Genomic DNA, 25905 nt, shown 5'->3' with positions numbered 1-25905 from the left:
CCACTTAGCAGTAGTGTCACATTGCTCCTGCTGTCCCTGTACAAGCTTTTCTTGTCCCTCACAAGAATCAACTTCAGATAGGCTTTGCTTTTCTTAAACCAACTCCTTCATCCACACTTCAATGTCCATGTCCTGCTTCCACCTTTCTGTGCTTTAGGTTGAATCACAAGCACCTTGTTCATGAATGCAGGCTTCCTGCCACTTTCCTTGGATTTTCAGAGTAAGGGAATGAACCATTCTTGAGCATGGACTAACCAGTCAGATAAGAGGACTATCTTAGATGCCAGAGTTTATAGTTCATCAGCAAATTCATGTGGGAAAAAGCCCTAAATACTCTGAATGTATTCCAGACCTATTTTCCTTCATCTCAAGGATGCTTCTTGCCTAGTTTCAAAGAGGAAAGGAACTAAATGCTTAAAATAAAAATTACATATATAAAAAAAAAAATAGTGACAGAGAACATAAGGTTCCTGGAACACTCATCTGACTCCAGAAGCCAAAAATACAAGTGGATTAAAAATAGATCAGATATAACAGGTTTTGATGTTGCATTTCTTCTGACAAACCTACTCAACAGTGTGTTTTAAATGGGAAAAGCAGAGGCCTAGAATGAGAATTCTTGTCTCTGAACAAAAAGATGCATGTCTAGACAGCTGGAAATGTGCCCACACAATAATTTTTGTAAAATCAATTAAAGCTGGCCACTTTGGAAACAGATTTCAGGCTCTGAAGTTTACACGTAATAGTCCTACACATAAGAATTTACTTTTTTCATAATCTCTACAATTCACAATTTACATCACTCCTTAATGGAAACTAAATGTAATTTTGCCAAGGAAATGAATGATGCACAGATGTCTCCCCTGAGCTGCAATCAGCTCTCAACAGACAGATCACAGTGATCAGACCAAGAGTTCTCTCACAGAATAAAACATAATCCATTTCATGATGACCAATGGCTTTTGAGAAATGCTTTTGTAACTGGAAGAAAACTCAAGAGTAGAATTCTTTGGAGTCAAATACTGGTCTAGTGGAAGGTGTCCCTCTCCACAGCAAGGGGGTTGGAACTAGATTATCTTTAAGGTTCATTTTGACCCTAACCTTTCTATGATTCTATGACAGGAAGCAACGAAAAGCACAGCACAGCATATGGAATACTCAGTAGTCACTTCAAAAGCACATTCCCATTGGCACTAGAACTTTTACTGTAGGCACACATTCAGAAGGCTCTAAAAACTTCCTTTGATCCTTGATTAAAAACCTACTTCAAAACAAAAACCCATTAAAGTCTTTCAAAGAGTCATTCTGCTCAAGTTAGCCAGATATCTGCATCCATATGCTTTAGGCAAAGTTACTACTTTAAAGCAAATGCTTTAAACTTCAGGGGTTCTTCATTCCATATCTATGCAAACTTTCCCTGGAGGCCACAGTAAGAATTCATCCTGCTTTCACTATCACTACCTTAAGCCAAAGCCAACTGAAGTTAAAACAAGTCACCATCATCTAATGCAGAACAGTATAAAAGTACTAATGGGATTGGGATGCCTCAGAAGTAAATTGCAATCACACCTCTTCAAACTCAGGACAGCAAGAATAAAGTGACTGGAAACCCATGAACACAATGCTGCTCTGAATGTAAAATCAGTCAGGGAGCAGCGAGTTAGATCCCTCTGTATCAGCATGTAGAAAAGAACTATCATGCCTAACAAAACAGAGCTGAACTGACTAAGTAATCACATTCCAGGAAAAATTTTGCAACAAAACCACCAGTCTGTTGTTATGTAAGAAAACATTTCTTAGGCCTTTATTTACAAAAGCTTTAAAAACAAATACCCTCTGTTATGCAAATTACTTGTTTAAAAAGGACCGCCCAGTTACATCATCATAATTCAATGAGAAAAAGGTGTTTGATTTTTTGCTTTAAAGTACAAGATAAAACAGAGTAATTGGTGAACAGTTGGAGATTTTCTGCTATTGATTTCCGTGTCAAACACACGTACGCGCGCACACGCACAGACACACAATGTCATGCATTCCATCATTCCAGGCTAGTATTTCGCTATTCAATACCAAAAATCCTTCCTGCACAACTGCTCTGTATACATGCTATGCAGAGTTAAGAACATACTTTAGGGTCCTTGAAAACAATATATCTAAAATATATTGTAAGATATACTCAAAAATAAACTAGCATTACACTCCTCAGGTAACTTTATTAGCTCGAAGTTATTTATATTTTGTTGTCTTACAACAAATATCTGTAACATCTGTCGTAATAACTACAAAAAAGCATGATTTCATTGTCCTTCTAATTCAATAATTCAATTAAATAGTATTTTTTCAGATCTTTGGGGTTTATCTTCAATTAAACTGACTTACAAAAATCATGAAATCAAGTACATAATAAATATGACTTCATAAAAAATATCTGAGGTGTACATTACTAGGATAAAAGCCATGAGGTTAATCAAGGGAAATGTGCCGTTACAAGACTCCTACTTTTCTATTATCCTTCAACTCTCAGCTTAATGGCAAAAAAGCTAAAGTTATAGCTGTTCTTTTCCTGAAGGGTGTAAAGCTGTTTTTTCAAGCCTCTTTTCCCCATCACAGAGCCATTTTAAAGCAGCAGGCCAACTAGCAGTTGACATGTGCAGGATGTGTTGGAAGATGACCAAACACTAGTAAAGTAAGAGCAATTACTATGATTTCAGTCATTTGTTTTGCTTGAACAAACATTATGCAGCAAATAAGACCCGTTGTGTGGGTTGAGATACCAAGGAAATACAGCTTGAAGCTGCTGAACTTGGCAGATGATTGTTTTCTAGCTGAGGGCAAAAGAAAAAACCAAAACAAACTTCAAATAAAACAGAGGATCTGAGTCAGAGTCGCTCTCTAAAGTGCAAATTTGATGGTCCACAATCTTGAATAGCTAAAATGCCTGCATACTGGAAAGAACAGACATGAAGGGGTAAGTTAGTTATAATCAGAGCCAATTAATTTAGAGAAGGGAAGGGAAAGACAAAAAACTGGAAGAACGATGTAGGCAAGTTTACCAGAATATTCATTATCATTCAATTTTCCCCTTCTCTCTGCCACACTGATCCTATACATGCTTCTTTACAAATGGGCTTGTTAAGAGGACAAAATGTAACCCAGAAAATTTTACGTATTAATATTAAGATCAAAATCTGTGATAGGAACAGTCAAGTTTAGTACATAGAAAGGCAGAAAAGAAAGTGTGCTGAGAAAGGGGGGGGGGGGGGGGGGGGGGGAAGCCTTAATTGTCCAAGGGGTTCAATCGGAGATAAAACCTATATACAAGCATGTGGAGGTCAAAAAGACGGCCTTTCATTTCATGTCATGACTGTTTGTTGGCTTCTTCTTCATAAGCGTTTCCTGTGCCATTTTGTACATAAGATGAGCCAGAACCAAGACCATACAAGTGGCCACAATATTTGGCATCATCAATGTGATCTTCAAAGAACATCTGAAAAGTTAAAAGAGAGACAAGAATTATTGCAAAAACAGAAGGTTCAGTTTCAATAGAATTGTAGAAAGGCTTTAAAATTTTTAATCTTTTAAAATAAGGCATCAAATCCCAAGGTGTAAAAGATTATATAATTAGTATAATAAAACACTTAATCTCAACACATTATCACAATGTGTTATATGACACAGATATTTAAATCTGTCAAGAAATACAATCACTCTTCCTGTGCACCTCTCCCAGTTAAATGGCCAAATGCAATGTTTTCACTATTTTGCATTATTAGTCATCACTCACATATCTGCAAGAGCAACAAAGATATTTCTCCATCTGATTTCTGTGGTGCTTCTTACAGGCATATGCTTAGCATCCATCAGCAGTGGCCATTCCTCTACCTCTCCTCAGTATTCTGTCTTGGAATAGAGATGTCCTGATTTATATTATATGGGTTTGGGGGTGGGGAGGATGAGCACAAAATCCATTTTAGAGTTTAGAGAAATGCAGAAAGATGCATTTTCAGGTCCTCACAGAGGGGAACTTCATTTAATGAGGAACAGTAAAATTTTGTACCAAGACTGCATTTACACATTGCAAATCTAAATTGCAAATGGAATCTTTCAGTGAAGACAAAATAAAGCCCATGATATTCTGATACTCTGCCTTTCAGACTTGGGTTTTCAAGCACAAAATCACAAATTATCTTGCAAAAATAAGACACACACATACACAAATATTTTTCACCCTAAAACCTTCACAGCAATCCTGGACACCCCAGTGGTTCACATTATGAGTCATCATCAATAGCAGAAACTTAAGACAGGCAGAAGTATGCAGGAACAGAATGGATGCAATATACAATCTAAACATGGAGGCCTGTATACATCACACAGCTCAAAACTTCTCCATTCAAGCTTTGCTTTTAGCAGGATGGAAAGTTGTATACTGTAGGAATCAGAGACTTTAATTAAAAGTTTTACTGCCCCCAGCAGTTCTTAATGAAATAAAACAGGTAGGAAAAGCCCAAAATAACAACTCTACTCTTGTAATATCATTATTTAAGTATCCCTGATGAAAAGAAAAGGATCAGTAACTTTTTTGGCTGGCACTCCAAGACCCAGCAAGCAAGTGGCATCTCCTTCACAGTAACTAGTAACAAAATTCTGTGCCTCAAAAATCACTGTAAAGTGAAGTCTTTTTACATTTTTAAACACTGAAGTCTGCTGAAAAACTTTAAAAATCTACATTAAATGTATTTCTCTCTGCTTACTACTGTGTTCTTATTTAGAAATGCTGTATTGGCAAAGAGTATTATAAGTACTGGGAAAAAATTCATTATCAGTCCATGTCTATTGGCTCAATTAAACAAGTGTGTTGCACTAAGAAACCCTCAGAGGTTTCCACTTCTGGTAAAAGTTTTCAGTAAATAAATTCAACCAGCTAGTTTGCCACCTAACACAAACTGCATCTCATTGAAGAAACTATCATGGATTTGAACCTTTACTCTAGAAAACTAACTTGAAAGGCCGTATCTTAACCATCTTTTTTGCTGTATCTTTTTTGCTTTGGATTTTGCTTCAAATTCAAGACTGGAATTTTCACAATACTAGGCAGACAGTTGCACTGCAATACTAGCAGGTAGTTGCACTGGACTTGGATCATACCAGAAACATAATCCTTTTTATTGCATCTGTAGCCCACGACCCACTTGACAACTGCATTCCAGCAGAGCCAGAACAGAGTGGTAGGATGAGCAAACCAGCGCAAACCATCATTCTGTGCCACTAATATTAATCACAAACACGTGGTCATTTTCTCCTTCATACAAAAGACTGGATTCCAGAAGGTAGACTTCAGCTTGTAGTACTTAACATGATTAAACTACAAGCTTTGATATTGCCATCTGTTTTGATATGGTAAATGACATTGAATTGCTGGAAGAATGCCATGTTCTGATGCACTGGCATTTGTTCAGTGCAACTACTTTCCAGAAGAGGCCTGTTTGACATTTGATTGTTCTGCTAATGCAAAATATCCTAATATTTTCCTGTTGCATTTCTTGTTATATGCAGACAAGCAGCAAGGAAATGTGAAGCTTGTAAGACCTGACTGTCCTTGCTGTAAACCTTGAATTAACTGACCTTTAGAGCCTTAGTAAAATGTGCTTCACTCAATGGCAAGGAAAAAGAAATGCATGGAAATTCTCCAAAGCAGCCTGGAAATCATTATTTAATATACCTCTAGCTTGAAAGTTTAGCTAGAAGTGGTTCATCGGCACTCCTTCCCACCTCCCAGCCTGCCAGAAGCAGCAGTACACACCAGGTGGATATCATACTGAGCAAAAGCTCTTAAAAAAAAAGAAAATTAGCTTGAGTACAGTCACCCAGAAAGGAATCTGGCTTCAGCAGTTCATAAATCACTGCAGCAGCCACCTTAAAAATGGCACCCTGCAAAACAGGTGAGGAAAAAACACCCAAAAACAAAACTTCACAAAAAATCCAAAATTCAGGCCTAGGCTGGAATTGGGAAGAAATACTCACAGCAGCAAAGCAAGGAATCAGTAAGGCTGGTTTACACTTACTCAAGTTAAAAATACAGGTGGTCTCATTTTTGTGAAGAAAGGATTGACTCCTGAAGACCTTCAGAGACCTCCTTAAAATACCACTGACTTAGTAGAATCAGCAATTCCATGTCACTATCACAGCGTATTACTACCATGGAAATAAAAACAGTATGTCCACCTACTTCTCTCATTTTGAAAAAGGCCATTCCTGTCAGTAAAGAATCGGATCCTGCCTGATGCTGTGGTCCTATCCTTTCCAGCTCTAACTGCTCAGCCACTTCTTGTAATCCACCCTGAAAAACAAAACATTTTTGTTAAATTAGAACATGGAACAACTATATTTGGGAAAATCTGTCCATACAACCTCAGGCATATTTTAATATCTTCACAGTGGCTGAAAGAGCCATTATAGATAAATGCATACCAGGAAAATCAAACTTTGATACTAATCAAAAGTATTAATATTCTCTGTAAGTATTACCTAATTAAACCAGTATCTACAACCAACAAAACTAGTACTCCTTATTTTCCAGCTTCTCCAATAACCAAACGACATTACTGAACAATTCCTTCAAGATGATTGTTGATACAATGCTTTAAAAGGACAGATCACAGAGAGGCTGTAGAGAACACACCAAAGCTGCAAATCTATCTTCTCTCTATCTTCTCCAGTTTTGAAGGAAATTTTCTTCTCAATAAGCTTATGTGAAAAATTATCCCTGTAGCTGCAAAGTCACTAAATAAACATAATTTTAGTGTCCTCTCTGAAACAGTAATAGCTTCTACATGTGAGAGCAAAGCTGTCAAAATTTGGTTTGGTTTTACATATGTAACACTGATCAGCTGAAGGACAGACATGTAATACTGTAACCACAATCTTTTAATGCTGTAAGCACATGATTGTACAAAGACTCTAATTCTTTAAGCTATAAAGCTACTGGCAAGACTAAAGCACATGCATGTTCTTAAAGATCTAGAAAGATTTTAAAAAAAACCAAACAAACAATCTTTAGAGCTCTCATAAGCACTGAAAGGCAAAGATGTTGCACAAAAGCAATGCTTTTAAATAAAGACTGTCTGGAGTTCACCTTCCTGTGCACTCAATCTGTTTCAAGCACAGGAACAGAAGCAGTAAGAGGCAAAAGTGTAACAGTCAAAACTAAAACTTATGGAGCTATAAAAGAGTCCAAACTGAAAATCAGATTAAACATTATGAAATCTTATGGCAACATGTTTGGGTCTAGGTTTTTGTTTAAAAAGATGGAAGCTTCAATAATAACATTCCCAAACAACACCTACAAACTACCATGAAAACTAGTAAACTAGTACTGCTATTGCTAGTTTTAGTCTGTCTTGAGCAGCAGAAAAACACCTAATAATACCTGATCACTCTTTCCACCACGCTACCCTGACCCAGAAGCAAGCCCTTCCCCCATGCCTAAAAAATGATGTGAGGTGTCCCAGAATAACCTCCATGTCCTAGCCACACCCCACCCCGGCTATTGCAAAAGTTAACCCTGGTTGGAACCAGGACATCATCCATTTCTTATTCTATACTATCTATGTCATATCCAAATCTTTTAGCTTCCAACTATATACATATATTCGCACACACAAGCACAGATATAATTTCTATAGTCAATGGCCTTCCCTCTGAGATGTCTGTTAATTTTTAAGTCCATTACTGTGGGTTTTATTTATCCTAGATGTGTTCCAGGGCAGGAGGGCTGGTGTGCAGTCACTTCATTGCAAGCTGCATCAGGAGCTCATGAGTGGTGTACAAGGACCATTCCATACCCATTGGCCACAGTAGTTATGGCATAGAGTGGCAGTGGCATTCAGCAACCAATATTATACAATTCAACATTACAAACTGTTCTTACCCCAAAATCAAATCCCCTTGAAGTACACATCATCATTTTTCCCCATCCCTCTGTGGCGAATGTATACTCAGGTCCTTGAGTAAAAATAATCTTACAGATGAGCTTGCCTTTGCTTCAGGCAAGACTAATCCAAACTGTCTTCCCTAACATGTTGCTCATATGCACAATGGGGATTTATCCCCTTCTATGGTACATGGAGGTTTTGATTGGGCAAGGACAGCTCAGTTGGTGAAACCTCAGGTGCTAACTAAGCAGATGGCCTCTGCTTAATGTAGAATCCAATGTTAAAAGGTCCCACCACCCATTGCTTTCAAGGTTTTTAACAGTCCATTGTACCATCTCATTTTCCCAGAGGCTAGTGCAAGATAGGGAATGTGCTGCACCTACTGTGCTCTCTGGCCCAGGTGTCTACAAGGCTATTTCTGAAATCAGTCCATTTACTCCATATGACATCAGTAGCATAATGTGTGGAAGGGACTTTCCCTTCAAACATCCAGACCAGCATTGGCGGTTGGGGCACCAAAAGGAAGTATGCTTTGGTGCCAATCACTTCTGAGGTAGTTCAAACTCCTCCATAAATGCCAGGATGTCTTTTCAACTGGGGCATAGCAGGCCTCAGATCCTTTGTACCCTAACTCCAGAACCCAGAGGTCAGCCTCAAGTCTTTCCAGGTACCTTCTGACAGCTGTTTCAGGAAGGCCATTCTCCCCAGCTGCCATGCAGAGCACATGCCTCACACCTTGTCTGGTATGAAACATGAAATTGGCCCAAGGGCTACTGGAAGAACCATCTCCCATTTAAATTGTTCAAAAGTTTGTTGTTGTTCAGGATCCCACTTTAAGTCATTCTTCTGGGTCACTTGATATAGAGGACTGATAATTTGACTGTAATCTGAGATATGCATCCTCCAGCAGCCCACAGCACCTAGGAAAGCCTGCGCTCCTTTCTTGCTGGTTGGTGGGGATCTAGCTGCTATGCTGTCGACCACATGAACTGTAATCTAATGACATCCATCTTGCCATTTTCCTCCTAAAAACTGAATATCCTGGGCAGATCCTTTGACCTGACTTTGCTTTATGGCAAGAACAGCCTTCAGAACGATCCAGATTATTTTCTCCCCTTTCTCAAAAACCTCTTCTGCCGTGTTCCCTCATACAGTGATGTCATCAATGTACTGGAAATCTTCTGGAGCCTCGCCCTTTTCCACTACAGTCAGGTCCGTAGCGAATGATGGGGCTTTGTTTCCACTCCTGGGGCAGTTGGTCCCAGGTGTACTGGATGCTCCTCCAGGTGAAGGAAAACTGTGGCCTGCACTCTGCTGCCAAAGGAATGGCAAAAACATGCATTAGCGATATCAATGGTGGTACTGAATTGGACTCCAGTTCATACTGAAGTCCTAGCATATCCAGCATAGTGGCACATAGTGGTGGTGTGACTTCATTCAAGCCATGATAGTCCATTGTCAATAGGCCATATAGGATTATTAAAGGGTGAGTGGGTCTTGCTGACCACTCCCTGGCTCTCCAGTTCATGAATCAGCTCACAGATGGAGGTCATGGAGTAGGCGGTTGGTGCGGTATTGTCCACAGTGGACTGTTGTGGTAGAGATTGGTGCTTGTTGTTCTCTGACCCTCAACAGTCCCAGAGCAGAAGGGTCCTCTGAGAAACAAGACAAGTTATTCTGCTAATTTCCTCTGTCTCCACAGTAGCTATCCCAAAAGCCCAACAATGTCCTTTTGGGTCCTGCAGTAATCTATGCCAAGGACACACCGAGCCTCTGTGTATCTCAATAGCAGAGATTCTGGTCCATACTGGTGGGGCATGGGACATCTCTCCAGTTTGCTCAAGTCCACAGTCTTGGGACAGTCTTTCCACAGTCAAGGAGCAGGTTGATAAGCAGGAAAAGAAGTGATCATTTTACTTAAGTCTGTCACCTGAAGGACTGTTTTTTCTCCTTCTTTCATTGACATTAATGCCAACAAGTTGGTGAGTGACAATGGCGTGCTCCGTACAACTTCGGCCACATGAATTGTGTACAATGGACCTTATCTGGATCTAAAGAATATTTCTTGCTATTTGAATCCTCACAGATCACCTCCAGCACAACTAATTCTCTCAGGTACTGGACATCTTTCTCCATGGCATTGCACCTGCTTGGGCGTGCCACTAGATCATCCATGAGAGAACACCCTTCTCTCACACTTGACAGGCGTCACCTTCAGAGGCTGAGAGTCCTCTTCCCAAATGCTCACCAGGACAGGGATACCAGATGCTTGGCTTCACTGCCATCTAGTTTCATACTGGGCCATGATATTGCAGCATCAGAGCAGCTAGGTCATCTGGGGCTTTCATGACTGGGAGTTGAAATCTCTTCACTTAACTCACCCAGGGATAGGAATTGGGTGACTATCTCTGGCCCTGCCTCTTCCTCCAGTTGTGAGAGCTCTAATTCCTCTTTATCCCTCACTATGTAAACTGATTTGGTCCTGGATTTCTTCTTCTGTGTAGGGGTGATTGTTACTGACATGAATTATTCTCCAGTTTGGTTGCAGTTTGAGTGGTCACAGCACCTGTTGATCTGATTTCCTTCTCTTCCTCTAAGGGTTCTGTCTAGCATTGGACTGTGTCCAGTAAAGAGTAACCAGGGTTGAGCTGATCTAAGTTGACTCTTCATGAAGTTTCCACAGCATTCTTCTTGCAAATATTCTGTGACTTTATCAAGGTCCTGTAGTGATACTCTCAAAACACTGGAGGAGAGAATTTTCAAAAGAAATGGCCCATTTTATCTCACATTCCATGCTACTCATGACTATCCTTCCTCAGACAGATCTCTGGTTAAACTTCCTAGAAATCTCTGTCCTGATTCTAGACATGGTGTTGACTGTACTGGTGTTGACTCTAAACATGGTGTAGAATAAGCTGAGGATACGTAGACAACATAGGAGCAAGAACACGTTTTCCTTAACATCCAAAGGAAATTCAAAATTCTCAAAAGCTATTCTAACAGGCTGATGTCCAACAATGATGAGAGGTGTCACAGAATAACTTCCAGGTCCCAGCCATGCTCCCTCCTGGCTACTGCAAAAATTCACCCTGTCCTGGATGGAACAAGAATTATTAGACTATTGAGATCCTCTTTCAGTTAAGACTTTTGCACTCCAGATAGGTATGCTTCACTCTTGGAGGACAAATTCTCCACAAATTTTCAGAGTATCAATCTTCCAAGAAAAAGGCCACAGAATAATTTACATAATCACACAACCATGGTCAACAGCAAATCTACTTCAAACTCTCATTTCACAGCACAGTAACAGCGCTTATTGTTCTGTACAAAGTTCCAAATAAAAATAAAGTTTCCAACGAGGTCTACCAATCTACATTACTCAGGATTGTCGCTAAGGTTTGGAATTGTCTACATGCTTTTTAGACTGTAAGCATGACTTTAACCTCTAATAGATTAATATCTCAAGTCAACTCTCAATCTGCATGCCAACAGTCATAACAGACGGTAAATTCAGAGTACAGTAATTTCACGATTATAAGCCGCACTGAGTATAAGCCGCACTTCCGGGTCCCAGCAACTTTTCGTTCTTTGTCCATATATAAGCCGCACCTGATTATAAGCTGCACGTTACAACAAAGAGTGTGATAAAAGGTATCTATTCTATCACCATCTGTTGAGGGTGGGGGCAGTGATCCTTATCTCAACGGGAGATATTCTGCTAATGGGCCATCCATTGAAACCAGGCAGGGCATTCTTCTTTATCTTTTCACAACCCATCCTTCCTCCAGCGAGTCATTTTCTGCTAATGGCCCACGGGGTCCCACTGTGTGACTGATAAAATTACTTCATCCCATTGAAGTTGCTCCAGCCAGGGGGAAGAGCCCAACATTTCTTACCAAGATAAAAACAGAGGTTTTTGGACACTAAGGTAGCCCCTTTCTCCACTGGACTCCAGAGGAAAACCAGATTTCTGCACATCACCACTGGACCTCCGGAGGGAAACTGCACCTTCTACAGGAACACTGCTTCAACTGAATCATATCTGTCACTGCAGGAGGATGCAGCCACCATTTAATGCGACTGCTACCAACACCCTGCCTGACAGGTGTCAGGTTGTACTCTGACTTTGTCAGGGTTTGGAGTTTGTTTCTTTGTAGTACTGTATTTCTATTTTGATTTCCCTAGAAAAGAACTGTTATTCCCAATTCCCATATTTTTGCTTGAATGCCCCTTGATTTCAAAATCATAATAATTTGGAGAGAGGGGGTTTACATTCTCCATTTCAAAGAGAAGTTCCTGCTTTCTCAGCAGACACCTGTCCTCCAAACTAAAACAGCAACTTTTTGTTCATTGTCTGTATATAAGCCGCACCTGATTATAAGCCGCACTTTGGGTTCGGACCAAAATTTTAGTCAAAATGGTGCAGCTTATAATTGTGAAATTGCTGTAGTTAACTTGCACAAAAAAAGCATCAAACAGATTTCCAGTTCTGAAGCCTATTTCTCTTTCCAATGCCAAGAATCTTTTTTTGGCTGTGTGGGGGCAGACAGTGGGGGACCTACAGCAGATCAGTGACTATATCATACAAAAAAATAACCTAGATAAGTCAATAAAAGACAACTGCATAGCTGTTAAATTCACTGCAATTTAATAAGGATCAAAAGTGACACATATTAGGACACAACACATGCACTTTTAGAGTCACAACACTAAACATTTAGTAATTTGTTTCAGGCAGCTTCTCTGAGTACAGTACAAGTCCACCATCATTTCATCACTGGTAAATTTGGAGGGGTAAGATAGTCCATTTCCCTTCCCCTGCTGTCACTATCAGTCTGTAGGTTAGGTGAGTGGATCAAAATTTACTGCAGGAAAGCTGACCTATATATTCAGTTCTGAAAAAAAAAAAGTCACCCCTGTTCTTATGGTTTGCCAAACTAAAACCTGTGAAAGTTCTTCTTGTTTTCCAAAAAAATTTTTGTCTCTAAACAATGCACGTTACATATAACTATGCCTTAATTATGCCAGAAACTACAATACCCTCTTTACCAAGCCCACTGGGAATGTCACCTCTGAATGAAACATCAATTTGTCACCTTTTCTATGTCACTAAATTTGGACTATACGTTCTGTTCTTGCAAAGTGTGTCACCAGATAGGCACCAGATGCTCTACTTTGCTTCACTGGGAGTGAGAAAATGAGGACCTTCTGGGGTGGGCTCTTCCCCACCCCTAATTTAAGACTCCCAAAGTTTAGGAGCATTTAAATTTTATTCCTGGTCTCTGTGGAGAAGTGTTTCTAAGATGTTCCCAAATGAGCAGCCATTTGTCCAGATGATTATACCAGTAACAATTGTATACGAACACAGGTAACTATACTTTTCTTACTAACTGGAAGGGTGTTCTACATTTTCAACATTAATTTGATTAACAAAGGATAATTCACACAATTTACTTCCCACAAAAGGAGGATACTCAAAGTGACACGTTCTGCTAGTTCATCTCAGAAAAAAACCAGAAAACTATAAACAGCACACAGATCAGTAATTCAGCACGATGAACTGGCAAGCCACTCCTTAGTTAGGATTTGATGTTACTAAGGTGAGTGTTCTCTTCTTCCTGCAGGTTTTCATTAAGAAATCCTAGAGAGTTAAATTACTTTCCATAAAAGCAATAAATTTTGCCTCAGATGAGTGATGCACCTCACACCAGCAACAGTCCAGACTCTTAACAGCTCTGTGGCAAGTAAAGCTGGTAACAGTGCCTTTAGTATCTATCTTTCACTTGCTATCTTCTCCTTCACAGACTTAGTTCCAGTTCCCACTTGTTCTCCAGACCAATAATGCTTGATAGAGTACAGTAATTTCACGAATACAAGCCGCACCAATTTGACCAAAATTTTGGTGGAAACCCGGAAGTGCGGCTAATATTCGAGGGCGGCTAATACATGAACAAAATTCTAAAAGCTGCCAACACGGAAGTGAGAGCCCGCGGCAGCCCCAAGCCAAGCTGGAGCCCGGCCGGCCCCGGCTGAGGTGGGAAAGCCTGGCAGAGGCGGGGCCAGCAGTGTGGGGGGCGGGCGGCAGAGCCTGAGCCAGCAGGGCGGGGCAGGGGGGGCGGCAGAGCCGGGTCAGTAGGGCGAGGGAGCCTGGGAGAACTGGGGCTAGCAGTGCAGGGGAGCATGGCAGAAGCAGGAAGGCCGGCGGGTGGGGCTGCCTGGCAGCGGGGGAAGCCCAGCAGAATCGGGGCCAGCAGCATGGGGGAGCCCGGCGGTGCGGGGGCCTGCAGTGCCGGCCAGGGCGAGGAAACGCGGCGGCGGTGCAGACGGGAGGGGGCGGCCGGCGAGCCCGGCGGCGGCAGCCCGCCGGCAGGGCTAGGGAACGCGGCAGCGGGGCGGTGCTGACGGGAGAGGGGGGCCAGCGAGCCCGGCGGCGGCGGCAGTGGCTGGCCCGCCAGCAGGGCGAGTACGTAAACAGCGCAGCGGCGAGGCGGCCGGCATGCCTGCCAGCGGCGGCAGTGGCTGGCCCGCCGGCAGGGCGAGTACGTAAACAGCGCAGCGGCGAGGCGGCCGGCATGCCTGCCAGCGGCGGCAGTGGCTGGCCCGCCGGCAGGGCGAGTACGTAAACAACGCAGCGGCGAGGCGGCCGGCATGCCTGCCAGCGGCGGCAGTGGCTGGCCCGCCGGCAGGGCGAGTACGTAAACAACGCAGCAGCGAGGCGGCCGGCATGCCTGCCAGCGGCGGCAGTGGCTGGCCCGCCGGCAGGGCGAGTACGTAAACGCAGCGGCGGGGCGGTGCTGACGGGAGAGGGGGGCCAGTGAGCCCGGCGGCGGCTGCAGCACCACCCGGCCGGCCCCGTCAGCAACCATGAGCGGGCCGAGCCTTCCTGGCCCCGCCCCGAGCCAGTAAAGCCCTCTATGCCGCGATCCTGTTACTAATTGGCCAATTTGTGAAAGCTGCGCACGGATTCTCGTGACGAACGAAAGTGCGGCTAATATTCGGGGTGCGGCTTATCTATTGACAAAGACAGCAACATTGTTGAGGCACCGGAAGTGCGGTTTATAATCCGTGCGGCTTGTATTCGTGAAACTACTGTAAGCCAATTAGTAGCCCCACTGGCCTGACATGAGAGATTAGTTTCTAGTTCATTTTTTTTCTAGAAGTCACATGTTGCCCCTGAACATAAGTTGTTGTTTATATTTGCTTATGGGGCCATCTGAAACATTCTTCGCTTCGTTTCTCTTCCCAAGACACTTCCATATCATCTTCTTGCAAGTACCTCTGCCTAGATGACTGGAGTCCTTTAGTGGACTGCACAATGAGGAAATAAGAGTATATGAGACCCATGAATTTTTATGGCTAAGGAAATGAAGAATTAATTCCAAACATGAGTTTATCATTTATCAACGAAGTATTGTAAATACAGTTTCAACGTATTTTTAACTGGTAAGCAGTTATATAAATTGATTCTTGCTCTTGCCTGCTTCTAACAATGCCTTTAATATTAAATATATAAAATATGAGACAATGCTTAACTTGCACAATCAAAGCAAAAGAAGACAATAAAAATAGACAAAGTATTTTTAGGCATGACGTACTCTATCTCCAAATGCAAAATTTGTTCCAAACCATTAACAGATTACTTACCTTCAGATTTTTGCAACTCTTCATGAGATATTTTACATCATAGATGACAGGGAAAAACAATCGCAGTATCTCAAAGAAGTCGAGCTCTTCCTCAGGTAAATTGGAATTTGTCAGAATCTTGATCAGATACCCGAAGTCATATCCGCTGCAAATTAATAACAAAAATAATATAAGCAAATAACTTAGAAGCATCCTTCTCACTTCCAACATCAAAACTCCACTGCACATCGACAGGATATTCTGCTTAAATTCAATGCAATTAACTTCTATGAAAGTTATGCAACTTCCATGAAAAAACACGAAACTTCAATATAAACAGACCCACTGCAGATTCCAGAGAAAACACTTTTATTTAGTCTGAATGAGGCCAAGTGAAGACACAAAAAGATCTGCCTACAGGAGCTTCTCTAAATCCCAAAATAAGGTAGCGCTGCTGGGTCTTCATGTGATAAAAAGAACTTCCACCAGAAAGAATCCTAAGCTGGTTTCTTTCACATAGAGTGGAGTTTCTCACTACAAACTGAGACAGACAGAGACTTCTACAGTTCTTGAAATCCAAAAGATTAATGAGTTTCCAGAGTCAATGCATGTTTATGCCTGGAGGAAAGTCTTACCCTCAGCAACAAAGAAGAAGAATCGTCTTTCAACTTTTCCAATTAAATCAGCACACAGACAAGTAAAAATTTTAATAGCTTGTAGACTATTACTCTTTCTGGAGGCAATGACAGAGTAAGCTGAAAACATTTTTGTGTGTACATGTAAGTCTGCAGGAGGCAGCAAGATAACTGAGCAGTGCTTACTCGTTAGAAGAAATGGTATTATAGTGTGTATATGGCAGAGAGAAGAGTTTGGGAAGGCTTCCTCCTCCATACTCGATTGAATAAAGAGGATGTAAGAATGAGATGTGGCAGTAATGGAGAAACTGTGTACTTTTACAAAGAGTTATGAGAGGAAACAAGAGGGTTAAGCACAGGAAAGATAGACGTCAGATGTTAAAGCAGGACTGAACACCACAACAAAAAGCAGTGATGACTAGTTCTGCTTTTGCTTAAGAGAGCAACAATTACAAATCAGATTATTGATGAGCTGACCATAAAACTTATCTGTTCTGATCCCTTGTACTTGCAGGACTGCTTATGCACTAACCTAAATGGAGGAGCAATACTTTCTCTTTCATGTTATCAAGTTTGCATTGAACCAAATTCTTTCCTAGATTTTACAGACATACAATTTTAAAAAATGCCTGTACTAACAAAGATGATGAAAACACACAGCAGGGCTGCTTCTACTGAAGGCTTTATCAGTTTTACTATTCAAGGAACTTTAGTGCAGAGCTAAGGGATGATTCAAGTGAGCAGGTAGCCACCACAAACTCCGAATTTCTAGTTTAAAGACTTTGTGTTCATTCTTGATTACACAAAGTCATATTCAAACCCAAGAATTTTTCAATTTAGTAAATACTGGCCACAATCTTGAAGTGTGAGATTAGCAATAAAAGAGACAAATTGATTAAGAGCGCAAGAACACTGATCCTGCAGATATTTAAGATCCACAAAGAGTGGTGACTTCTGATGTAGACTCAAGGCTTCAACTTGCACACTCAATGTAAGTAAGTTTACTTTTTGATCCTTTTGTATACAGTAAGGTTATTGCTGTCATCTTTTTACTATGAGTTTCTAGACAGAGGGTAGAAAAACCTTGAACATACTGGGGTAAATAGACTGTTTACTACAAGTCGATTAATACAAGATATACAATAGTTATAGACTATGTAGATCTCCCATGGGGGTTTCCAGTGCTCTAAGCAGAAATTTCATGCTGAACAAATCCTGCACTGCATCTGGTACTTTGAAGCTATGCTGGCCAGCCTCCAATCTCCACAGCAAAAGCCACTGGCCAGGGAGCAAAGGAGCCAAGATAAAGAAAGATTTCAGTTGACTCTTACAAAGTAAAAACTGTAGTAAACTTGGCAAAACAGTAGCTTGGAAGTCTAATTTTATTAGATCATGTGAGGGGGAAGGGAAGTGGTGGGAAAGCCCATATCAGCATAAAGCCTGCTATAGAAGAAGAAAAGAAAAAGCTACATTAGCAAAAAAGTCTGTTCAAAAAGATAAAAAAACACTAATCAGGATTATGGAGACTTACTCCTTTAGAATCTACAATTCATTAACTCACTGAATTCCTGACAATAATCATCCTCAAGGCTCAAATGTAACAGTCATATTAAAACTTTTAAAGTGCAAAAACCATATTTGTGCTACTTCTCTTCAAAATAAAGCTTCTTTGACTTGTCTTAAAAAGAAAATGTACATTAATAAAATAACAGAAAACAGATGTTATCAAATACTTCTAACTTCTTTAAAGGAGGAAGTACTTTAAGAAGAGTCAACATTCCTTTACTATTAATACTGAGAAGGAGCAAGCTATTACAAATAGCAATTTTAATTGAGAATTATACTTTTTTTCACTTGGAGACTGAAGCAGATCCAAGCTTACAGACATTAAATCTGTCACTCCAAGATTAAGATAGATCCAGTAAAACAAATTTTGAGTGGCCACTGCTGAATGCTAAGAGAAGGCTAAGAAAGTCCATGATGAGCAATTATGTAATTACCTGCTCATTAAAGAAGTTTTCTTCTAATCCGCTAACAGAGATTAGTGGTTGGTTTATACCCTGAAGCACACAGGCTTCCTTGCCTTAAAAAACTTGCACCATTTCTAATACAATCATCTGAAATTTCTTAGCATAGCAAGCCACAATCCGTGGAGCTATACAACACAAGCACTCCCTCTTACAGACATTTGGTTTTTTCAGTGAACATGGATAGCTCTAGGCAACAAGACACAAGTAAAGATCAAACATGCCTCTTTCTTTTCCTTACTATCAAGAAAGAATTCAGATAGCCAATTAACAATGAATTCTACTCAAGCACCAAACCTCTGAAATAAGTCAAAATTTGCAAGAGCTGAGAAAGCTTTAGTTCATTTTATAAATACTAACAGAAATAAGCCAATAGATTAAACTTTCCTAGAATCAGTTAGACACAAATGATTACTTACACACATTAGCTTGGAACTTTGCAGCATCCCAACATCTGGGTTTTTGTTTTCAAAAAAGCATGTTTTCACAGACCCTCCAAGAGCAGACAAACGAGGTTGCACACAAGTGGACACTCAAAGCTTCAGCAGAGCAGACCGCTGAACACCCACAATATCAGCATTTGAGCTGTCCTGTTAGAATGTCAAGCGCTCAACAGCTCTTTTGACTGTGATAAAAATCAGAAATTCAGGGCTTTCCCCTCCTCTATCAATGACTCAAATACACATGCAATATTTGATGAAGTTGTCTAGGAAGTTGCAATACACAAGAATTGGTGACAGGGCAAGTATTTCTTCACTCGTATCTGACTGAACTGCGCATCCACACAGACTTGCCATCATGTCAAGGTGCCAAGGCAGCTACATCAAATGCAGAGATAAAAAGCACACAAAGAGAACTACTTGAGAAGCAAAGAGCTTAGAAATGAACTGCATAAAAATTCAACAAAATCAGAGATGAGAAATGAAAACCAAACTTTAACTTCATACTCTTGAGAAAGGAGTAATTCCCTTCTCCCATTTACTGTGGGACTCAAATTTTAAGAGTTACTACTAATTTAGGCATTTTAAGGAAACAGAGGCAATAGCAGACAGCAACCACCAAGCACAGCTTCATCAGTTGTCAAAGAACTACTGCACAGAGAGCCAAAGTTTTCATCTGAGTGCCCTGCTGCCTGAGTTTCCACTGATAGTCCATAATCACAACCAAAGACATATTTAGAAACAGCTGTTCACTATTCTTTGTGGAACATTTTATATGACCCATGCTTATTTATAGCTTTGCATAATTTTGGTTTCCTCAGAACTTAACCCACTCACTCCAAGGTTTTGGGCTCAAGATATCAACAAAGTCTGAAAAGGCACAATAGCTTTAAACACTCTAATAATATGTTTGACAAATATTTGCTGAACAACTGTCTTAAGAGGACTTCTACAGACACTTTCAGCGAAATCCACAACAGAAACTCCTTTTAGCACAGATGAAACTGAATTTCTATTAATAAAGCCATTTCAAAAACTCTTCATAAGCTTCACCATAAAAAACGGCATTAATTGCACATGGCTTGCACTACACTTTGACCAGCCTATTAGTCAGGAATTACACACACTAAATATAATTATGGTCTAGAAAGAATCCCTAGTGTAGAAATCACTCAGGTGTACCTTATACTGGCCCTTAGTCATCAGGCAATATTGGAAAAACACCAATTTGAGGCTGAAGCTGCTTCTACATGGCATCCTCTGCTGAGGCACCAGTGACATGCATAACGTGCCTCCCCTTCTCTTCAACCATCCAAGTCATTACTGTAGTCAAGTGTAAAATACAAATACACATGTAAGAGCTCATAACACTGTGTTTAGGAAGCTGAAAAAAACTTAAAACTAATTTGGCTTTTGTAGCTATTTTGAAGCAATTTAAGGTGTTCTTATTACAGCATTCTTCCTCAAGGTGCTACTCTTAAAAGCAAGATAGTGAGGGTAAGATTATTTTAGAGTGGTATTGTGAGTTGAAACAGCTGTTAAGTGGAAGATGGAAGTGACAACTGTGCTCAGAGGATCCTTCTTTGTTTAATTGTCTTTTCTTTTAAACCTTTCTGCTTTCAAAACTCAACTTAGCACTTCTTTACACAAAAAAAAAATCTAAACCATAAACTTCAGCATCAATGTTATATGTACCCTTCTACTACTGTTACACATTCCTTGCCAAAACAATTCTTATTTTTGAGTTTGTTTATTGCATAAATACTTCTCTAAATCCATGTGACTTTGTCTTTTCCATCTATTAATACTTATGAATAAAGAATTTTTTTCTAATTTCATCATTTACATACCACCCACCAGTACAATATGAGAGATACACATGTTATAGCTGAGACTAGTTTGCTTACAGCTTTGTTCATTTGCTTTACCTTACTGACTTCCTTAGAAGCCAGCATTTAAAGACATCAGCTCAAGGGCACTACATAGCAATAAGCCTTTTGATACTGCTGCTTGCAAAAATTATGGCATGTAGTTAGCTAAACAACAACACTGTGTACGTTTTTAAAGTGTTAAATCTTATTAACACTGAAAAATCTTTCATATCATGACAGATTCATTGAGATTTAGCATTCACATTTCTATTCCTACTTGAGAGATTGACTCGTTTGATGGAATTAAGCAGTAAAATATATGCATAAGGCTTATCAGTGATTTCCTTCCAAGCCAAGTAATTTTGTCTGCCCAGATTAGCAGGAGATTTATAACAAATTTAACAGTGTTTTATAGAACTCTTCACTGATAATTCTCTCCCAAGAAACAAACAATATTTCCTCAAGGATTGCGTAGGAATAATTTGCATTTAGTAATGTTTGCTATTACTCGCACGTGTAGAGCGCCACCTGCTGGTTTAGCAGTTTGGTGATTTTCAGCTTTACGATTTTCTGGTTACTGCATAAACACCAAAACTAAAACCACCAGTAAAACCCCTGTGCCCTCTATTCTTCCAATACAAAATGGTGTTCGAGGTATTGCAGCAGAAATATTTCATCAGTCTTACCAACAAAGATATGGGCTACATACACAGCACATAAACTCAGGAAGATGTGAAACCCAAGCATTAGAATTCACATACCAATCCCATGTTGAAACCTCAAATACTGAACATGCAGAATTTACCTATGAAAGGAAAGCCACTTGACTCCTTCACACAATACAACTCCTGATGTCATGAGCAGTTCTGCAAAGTACTGTGTCTCAATTCCTTCTTCTTCATGCTTTTTAAACTGGATACCAGATGTCGTCAACAGTTCAATTGAGTCCTGGGCATACATATCTTCTCTAAAAACAGAGAGGAAAAGTAAATTTCCAAAATCTACAAGCCTCAATGAGGCAACATTTCGTTTTTGTTATCATTCCACAGACTTCACTAGCACACAGCTGGAGCAATTTAACTCTGTTCCAGGTTAATTACAAAGCCAACCATTTTTCAAAGACTTTTTCCTCATCATTTCACCATTCCCAGCACCTCCATTCTTACCATCTTCATAAAAGAATTACTTACTGCTTCTCTTCCAGTTACCTATAACCACTCTTTTGCAAACCTACACATGAATGTGTATCTATAGAACTTATTTGGTAAAATACCTGTATAAATCACTTGAATTGTGACAAATTGAATGTAACAGTTGAAACACTAACACATTACATTAGAGAACTATGAATAATACACTCCAGATCCCAGTACTGAATTAGTTCTGTAAATAATATTTCTCAGAAGTTTTTTGTGATTTAAGCTTATGTACATATTTAGTCATGTTCAATTTGTGTCTCAATAAAACTGGAAGTAGTGTACTTACTCCATCTAGTCAATCCTTAGAATTCAGGTATCTTAACTGTTTGTTTCTAAACAACCTGTTTCAACTTTAAAAGTCTATTTTGGATATAAAATTTAAGAGGATGAAATAAAAATTCCTCTATGATTTGTTTGATCATTTTTATCCCTGTTAGTTTAACACTAACATTTTTTTGGTGATATCTTAAGGATTTCATGCTGTAACTCACATTTTGGAGTTTATCTTTTTCCTAAAGTTTTATCTGCATCATTACAGATAAATCTGTTACAAAACTGTTACTTTATCTGTAACAAAAACAGGCTTTATCTGTCACAAAAAACATGGAATGGTTAAATGAAGAAAAAGAAAAATGTAAGCATGACTCTACTTAGAGAATGGAATTCATTTTACTGTCCACAACATACTAGTCCACAAAGTCTCTTCAGTATACAGTTCTAAATTTTAATAAAATACAATCAAAACAAAAAAAACCTAGACAAGACAACCAATATATTAAACTTGACTATTAGATTCAGTCATAGACCTGTAGTCCTTATTCCTAACAGCAAGTCATCATTCTTTAGAACATGAGATACATCGTCAAGATCTGTTACATCTTTTTACCTCCCTTCCACACAGCTGCTCGTTAGCTCTCCAGCTTTGAGGCATCAGCTTCTCGACACCTGTCTACCTCCATAACACATTAAAGAACCCATCCAAAACAAATGCACCATTTAACAAAAAGGGGGTTTCATTCCAGTTGCTGCTCTGTACTAATCAGGGGCATAGTATGATTAGAGAATTATTTATGCTCTTTAAAAGCACACTGAAACAAGACCTGGCTGGAACCACACACAAAAAAAAAAAAAATATCCTTCTAGGAACAACCAACAGCTGTTTTTCTTTAGGAGAAGAACACTTGGCACAGTGACACTTCCCAAAAGGATGTTTAAAAACAGACAAAAATAAATTGTCCATACACATTTAAAAAAAAAAAATTTCTCAGAGTACTTACTGAGTTTGTATTTTTCTATAACCCCTTCCCATCAACTAGCAACAAGGTAATTTGGTGATTACCTATATCTTGCCTTACTAAGCTGTCTTATCTCTGCAGCATCTGGCACAAATAGATGGAAAACTACTTCTAGTTTCAGTTGTTTGATATTAAGTAGACCCTCGAAGCTCAGAAAATAAATGAGGTGTAGTACAGGCTTTTCTTCAGAGATCAGTTTCAGAAATTATTAATTCACTCCTTTTTCTTCCATAATTAGTAGGATTAGTATATTCTTTTATTTAAGTAAATGGGTAACTTTCATCCAGCATTCATATGGCTAGGCAAGTTCAGAGATACCAAAACATTAAATCTGCACTTGCTTTTCTTTCAAGAGACAATTCAAGCATGTCGTTGCTCAGATCAAAACGATTTATGACAAACCACAACATTGCTTGTTTAAAAGAGCACAGAGACCAAGAGAGGCAGCAGCAGTTTTCCTCTTAAGCACCCCAACTACTTTGAAAACAAGTCTTTTCATCTGCAGAAAAAATAAAGGTCTGTTCTCTAAAACTCCTTTGTAGGCTGTGAATTTAACTCATGTATGTTGTCCAGTTCTCAACTTGTAACACAACTGCCAAAAGCCCCAAGGCTTAAACACACTTAAATGTGTGACAATTGTTTGTACTGATGCTCAAATCAATAGATAACCAACTTCTGAAAATCTATCAGATGAATTATGTTTACTTCAGAAAAAATAAAATCAAGATACTAATAGTTTTGTCAACCACCAGCTGAAGTTATAATTAGAGTGACACATAAGCATTTGATCCCCCTGAAAAAGTGAGGTTTATGCTTAAAAAGTTTTATCATTTATAAAAATCACATTTTGAAATAAAGTTCATGGTATTATTCCAATACAGTAAAAGTCAGCTTGCTTTTCAACCAACATGTTACATACATATAATGTATATTACACATATTTGTATAATAATTATATATACTAAAATAAATATAAATTATATATATAGATTCCATATATTTTATATAATTTATATATAAAATAATTCAGAATTATAACATCTGACATACTTTTTTAGTCACTTCAGTAACTTTTTTTTCTTTAAGTGTTGGTATTTTCCATTTAAAGTATATAAAGAAACAATATGTGATTTCTCTAACAACTGATAAGAGTTAAACAAAGTTAAGGCAGAAACACTCTGAAATGCTAAATATGAAAATACAAAGCTAACTCTTGCACTATGTATAAAATGCGTTCCACAATTTTTTTTTTAACTGCTTAACGTTTTGGACCAAATGACCAACAGTAAGACAGACTGCACAGAGGGAAGAAAAGCATGTTTGGATGACAAAAACTTTCCTTACATGAGTATTTACAGTATTCAAGTATTACAATCAGATAGATAACAAAGGTGCTACAGTATTTATACATTGCCAGTAAGTCAGAAACATACATTTAGCAGCACAGAAATGGAATACTTACGTCAAGTTAAATTTAAAATTAAATTGCCAAGTTGAAGTTCCTGGAGGGTATTCTCCTTGCTCATTCATAAACGTCAGTCCTAGCTGAATTATTTTTAGCAAGTCGACATTGCAGCGTAAGAGTTGATACTGATAGTCTGCATTGCTTCTGAATTCTCCAATAGGCCTTGCAACTACTCCTGGAAATTCTGTGTCCTGCAAGAGCAAAATTAAAACATAAACGCATGACAACCATATAGATCTAACCATATCGTAGCTGAAGAGTACTGTATGTAAAATTAACTTTTAAAAAGCTAAAAAATTAGGATCCAGATGTTCATGCAGTGTTACTTCAACATTAAGACTTCCTTATGCTTTCAAATTTAAAAGGATGAGCAAGTTCACTGACCTCAGCTGAAGTCAGGACTTTTGCAGTAATTTGGTAGACAGACATCAAGCACCCACTTACCATAGCTACGTAGTTATACTTCCGTATAACTTGACGAATTTTTTTCATCTCTTCATCCAAGTTACAAGCCCAAACTTCACAGATTCTTTGGCTATGGTCTACGGTAGCTGCTGGCATAGTGGGGGGCTTTAGATATCATACATCAAAAGTTACACTTGACCGAGGATTGGTTTCATAAAGAGGACTTCAGCTGTTTATTTTTTTAGCCTACGAGAGAAAGAAAGCAAAGCATGAAAGTGTAAGCTTTCACTTTTGGTTATCGAAAAAAAAAAAAAAAACCAAAAAACCCCCCACAACGCTTAAGCACCACAACTACGCTTTATCCTTGCAGATTCCAGAAAACCAGTTCAACATAGCCACCAAAACCACAAGATTTTCGGCTACGCGAGCTCAGATTACCATCAGAAACTAAACCCCTAGAGTTTCGTTAGCGACGGCTTCCTGCGTGGCACAGACACCGGAGACACCCGGCTCCCCAGGCGCTCCTGCCCCGCGGCTCGGAAGGGCGCGTTCCTGCGGCTCCCTGGGCTGCGTGCAGCAGGGAAGGAAGCGGCAAAACACAGTCACGCCATACCCGGGGGCACGGCAGGCAGCCTCCCGAGGCGGGAGCAGCTCCTCCAGCTCCGAGGGCCGCGCTAACCCAGCGAGCGGCGCGCGGACACCGACACACGGTCGGCCGGGTCCCCGCGCGCGTGAAAGGCCCCGGGAGCGCCCGAGGAGCTGCCGAGTCCGGAGGTCCCGCAGGGCTCGTGCCCGCGTACCCGCCCGGTGCCCGCGGCGCCGCCCCCCGCTCACCCCTCGCGCTCCGGCCGGGCCGCGGCGGGTCTGGGAGGCCCCGCGCGGCCCCCGCGAGCCGCAGGAAGCGCTGCTGCCCCCGGCGCCGCCGCCGCGCGCACAAAGCCATTACATCATCGCCGCGCGCCGCGGCCTTTCCCCTCTCCCCTCTGGCCAATCGCCGCCCGCGCCGCCGCT

General features: G+C 40.1%; 1 protein-coding gene across 2 annotated transcripts; it reads right to left on the bottom strand.

The window, feature by feature from the left end:
- Positions 1-1772: 1772 nt before the first annotated feature.
- Positions 1773-25829, bottom strand: CNOT7 (CCR4-NOT transcription complex subunit 7). 2 transcript variants are annotated; one of them, XM_033060763.1, is made up of 7 exons: positions 25729-25829; positions 24934-25140; positions 24487-24680; positions 21336-21497; positions 15579-15723; positions 6230-6340; positions 1773-3487 (listed from the first exon to the last, which is right to left on the bottom strand). In XM_033060763.1, the coding sequence occupies exons 2-7, from the start codon at positions 25048-25050 to the stop codon at positions 3359-3361; spliced, it is 858 nt and encodes a 285-aa protein (XP_032916654.1). In that variant the 5' UTR covers positions 25051-25140; positions 25729-25829; the 3' UTR covers positions 1773-3358. The 2 variants fall into 2 exon arrangements, with proteins under 2 accessions (XP_032916654.1, XP_032916655.1); XM_033060764.2 differs by lacking the exons at positions 1773-3487; positions 6230-6340 and adding an exon at positions 14973-15242 and having other exon boundaries at positions 25729-25805.
- Between the last annotated feature and the right edge of the window lie 76 nt (positions 25830-25905).

This window comes from Catharus ustulatus, chromosome 5, assembly GCF_009819885.2.
Source record: "Catharus ustulatus isolate bCatUst1 chromosome 5, bCatUst1.pri.v2, whole genome shotgun sequence".
In the NCBI taxonomy this organism is placed as follows: Eukaryota; Metazoa; Chordata; class Aves; order Passeriformes; family Turdidae; genus Catharus; species Catharus ustulatus.
The sequence above is the reverse complement of the archived record's forward strand: the minus strand, read 5'-3'. Positions and strand labels throughout refer to the sequence as shown.

Coding starts and splice junctions, on each gene's coding strand:
- CNOT7 (XM_033060763.1), bottom strand. CDS start 25,050: ATGCCAGCAGCTACCGTAGACCATAGCCAAAGAATCTGTGAAGTTTGG. Junction 6,341..15,578: donor AGAGTTGCAAAAATCTGAAG/GTAAGTAATCTG, acceptor TTTGTTTTTCAG/GGTGGATTACAAGAAGTGGC. Junction 3,488..6,229: donor CCTTTTTCAAAATGAGAGAA/GTAGGTGGACAT, acceptor TTAACTTTTCAG/ATGTTCTTTGAAGATCACAT.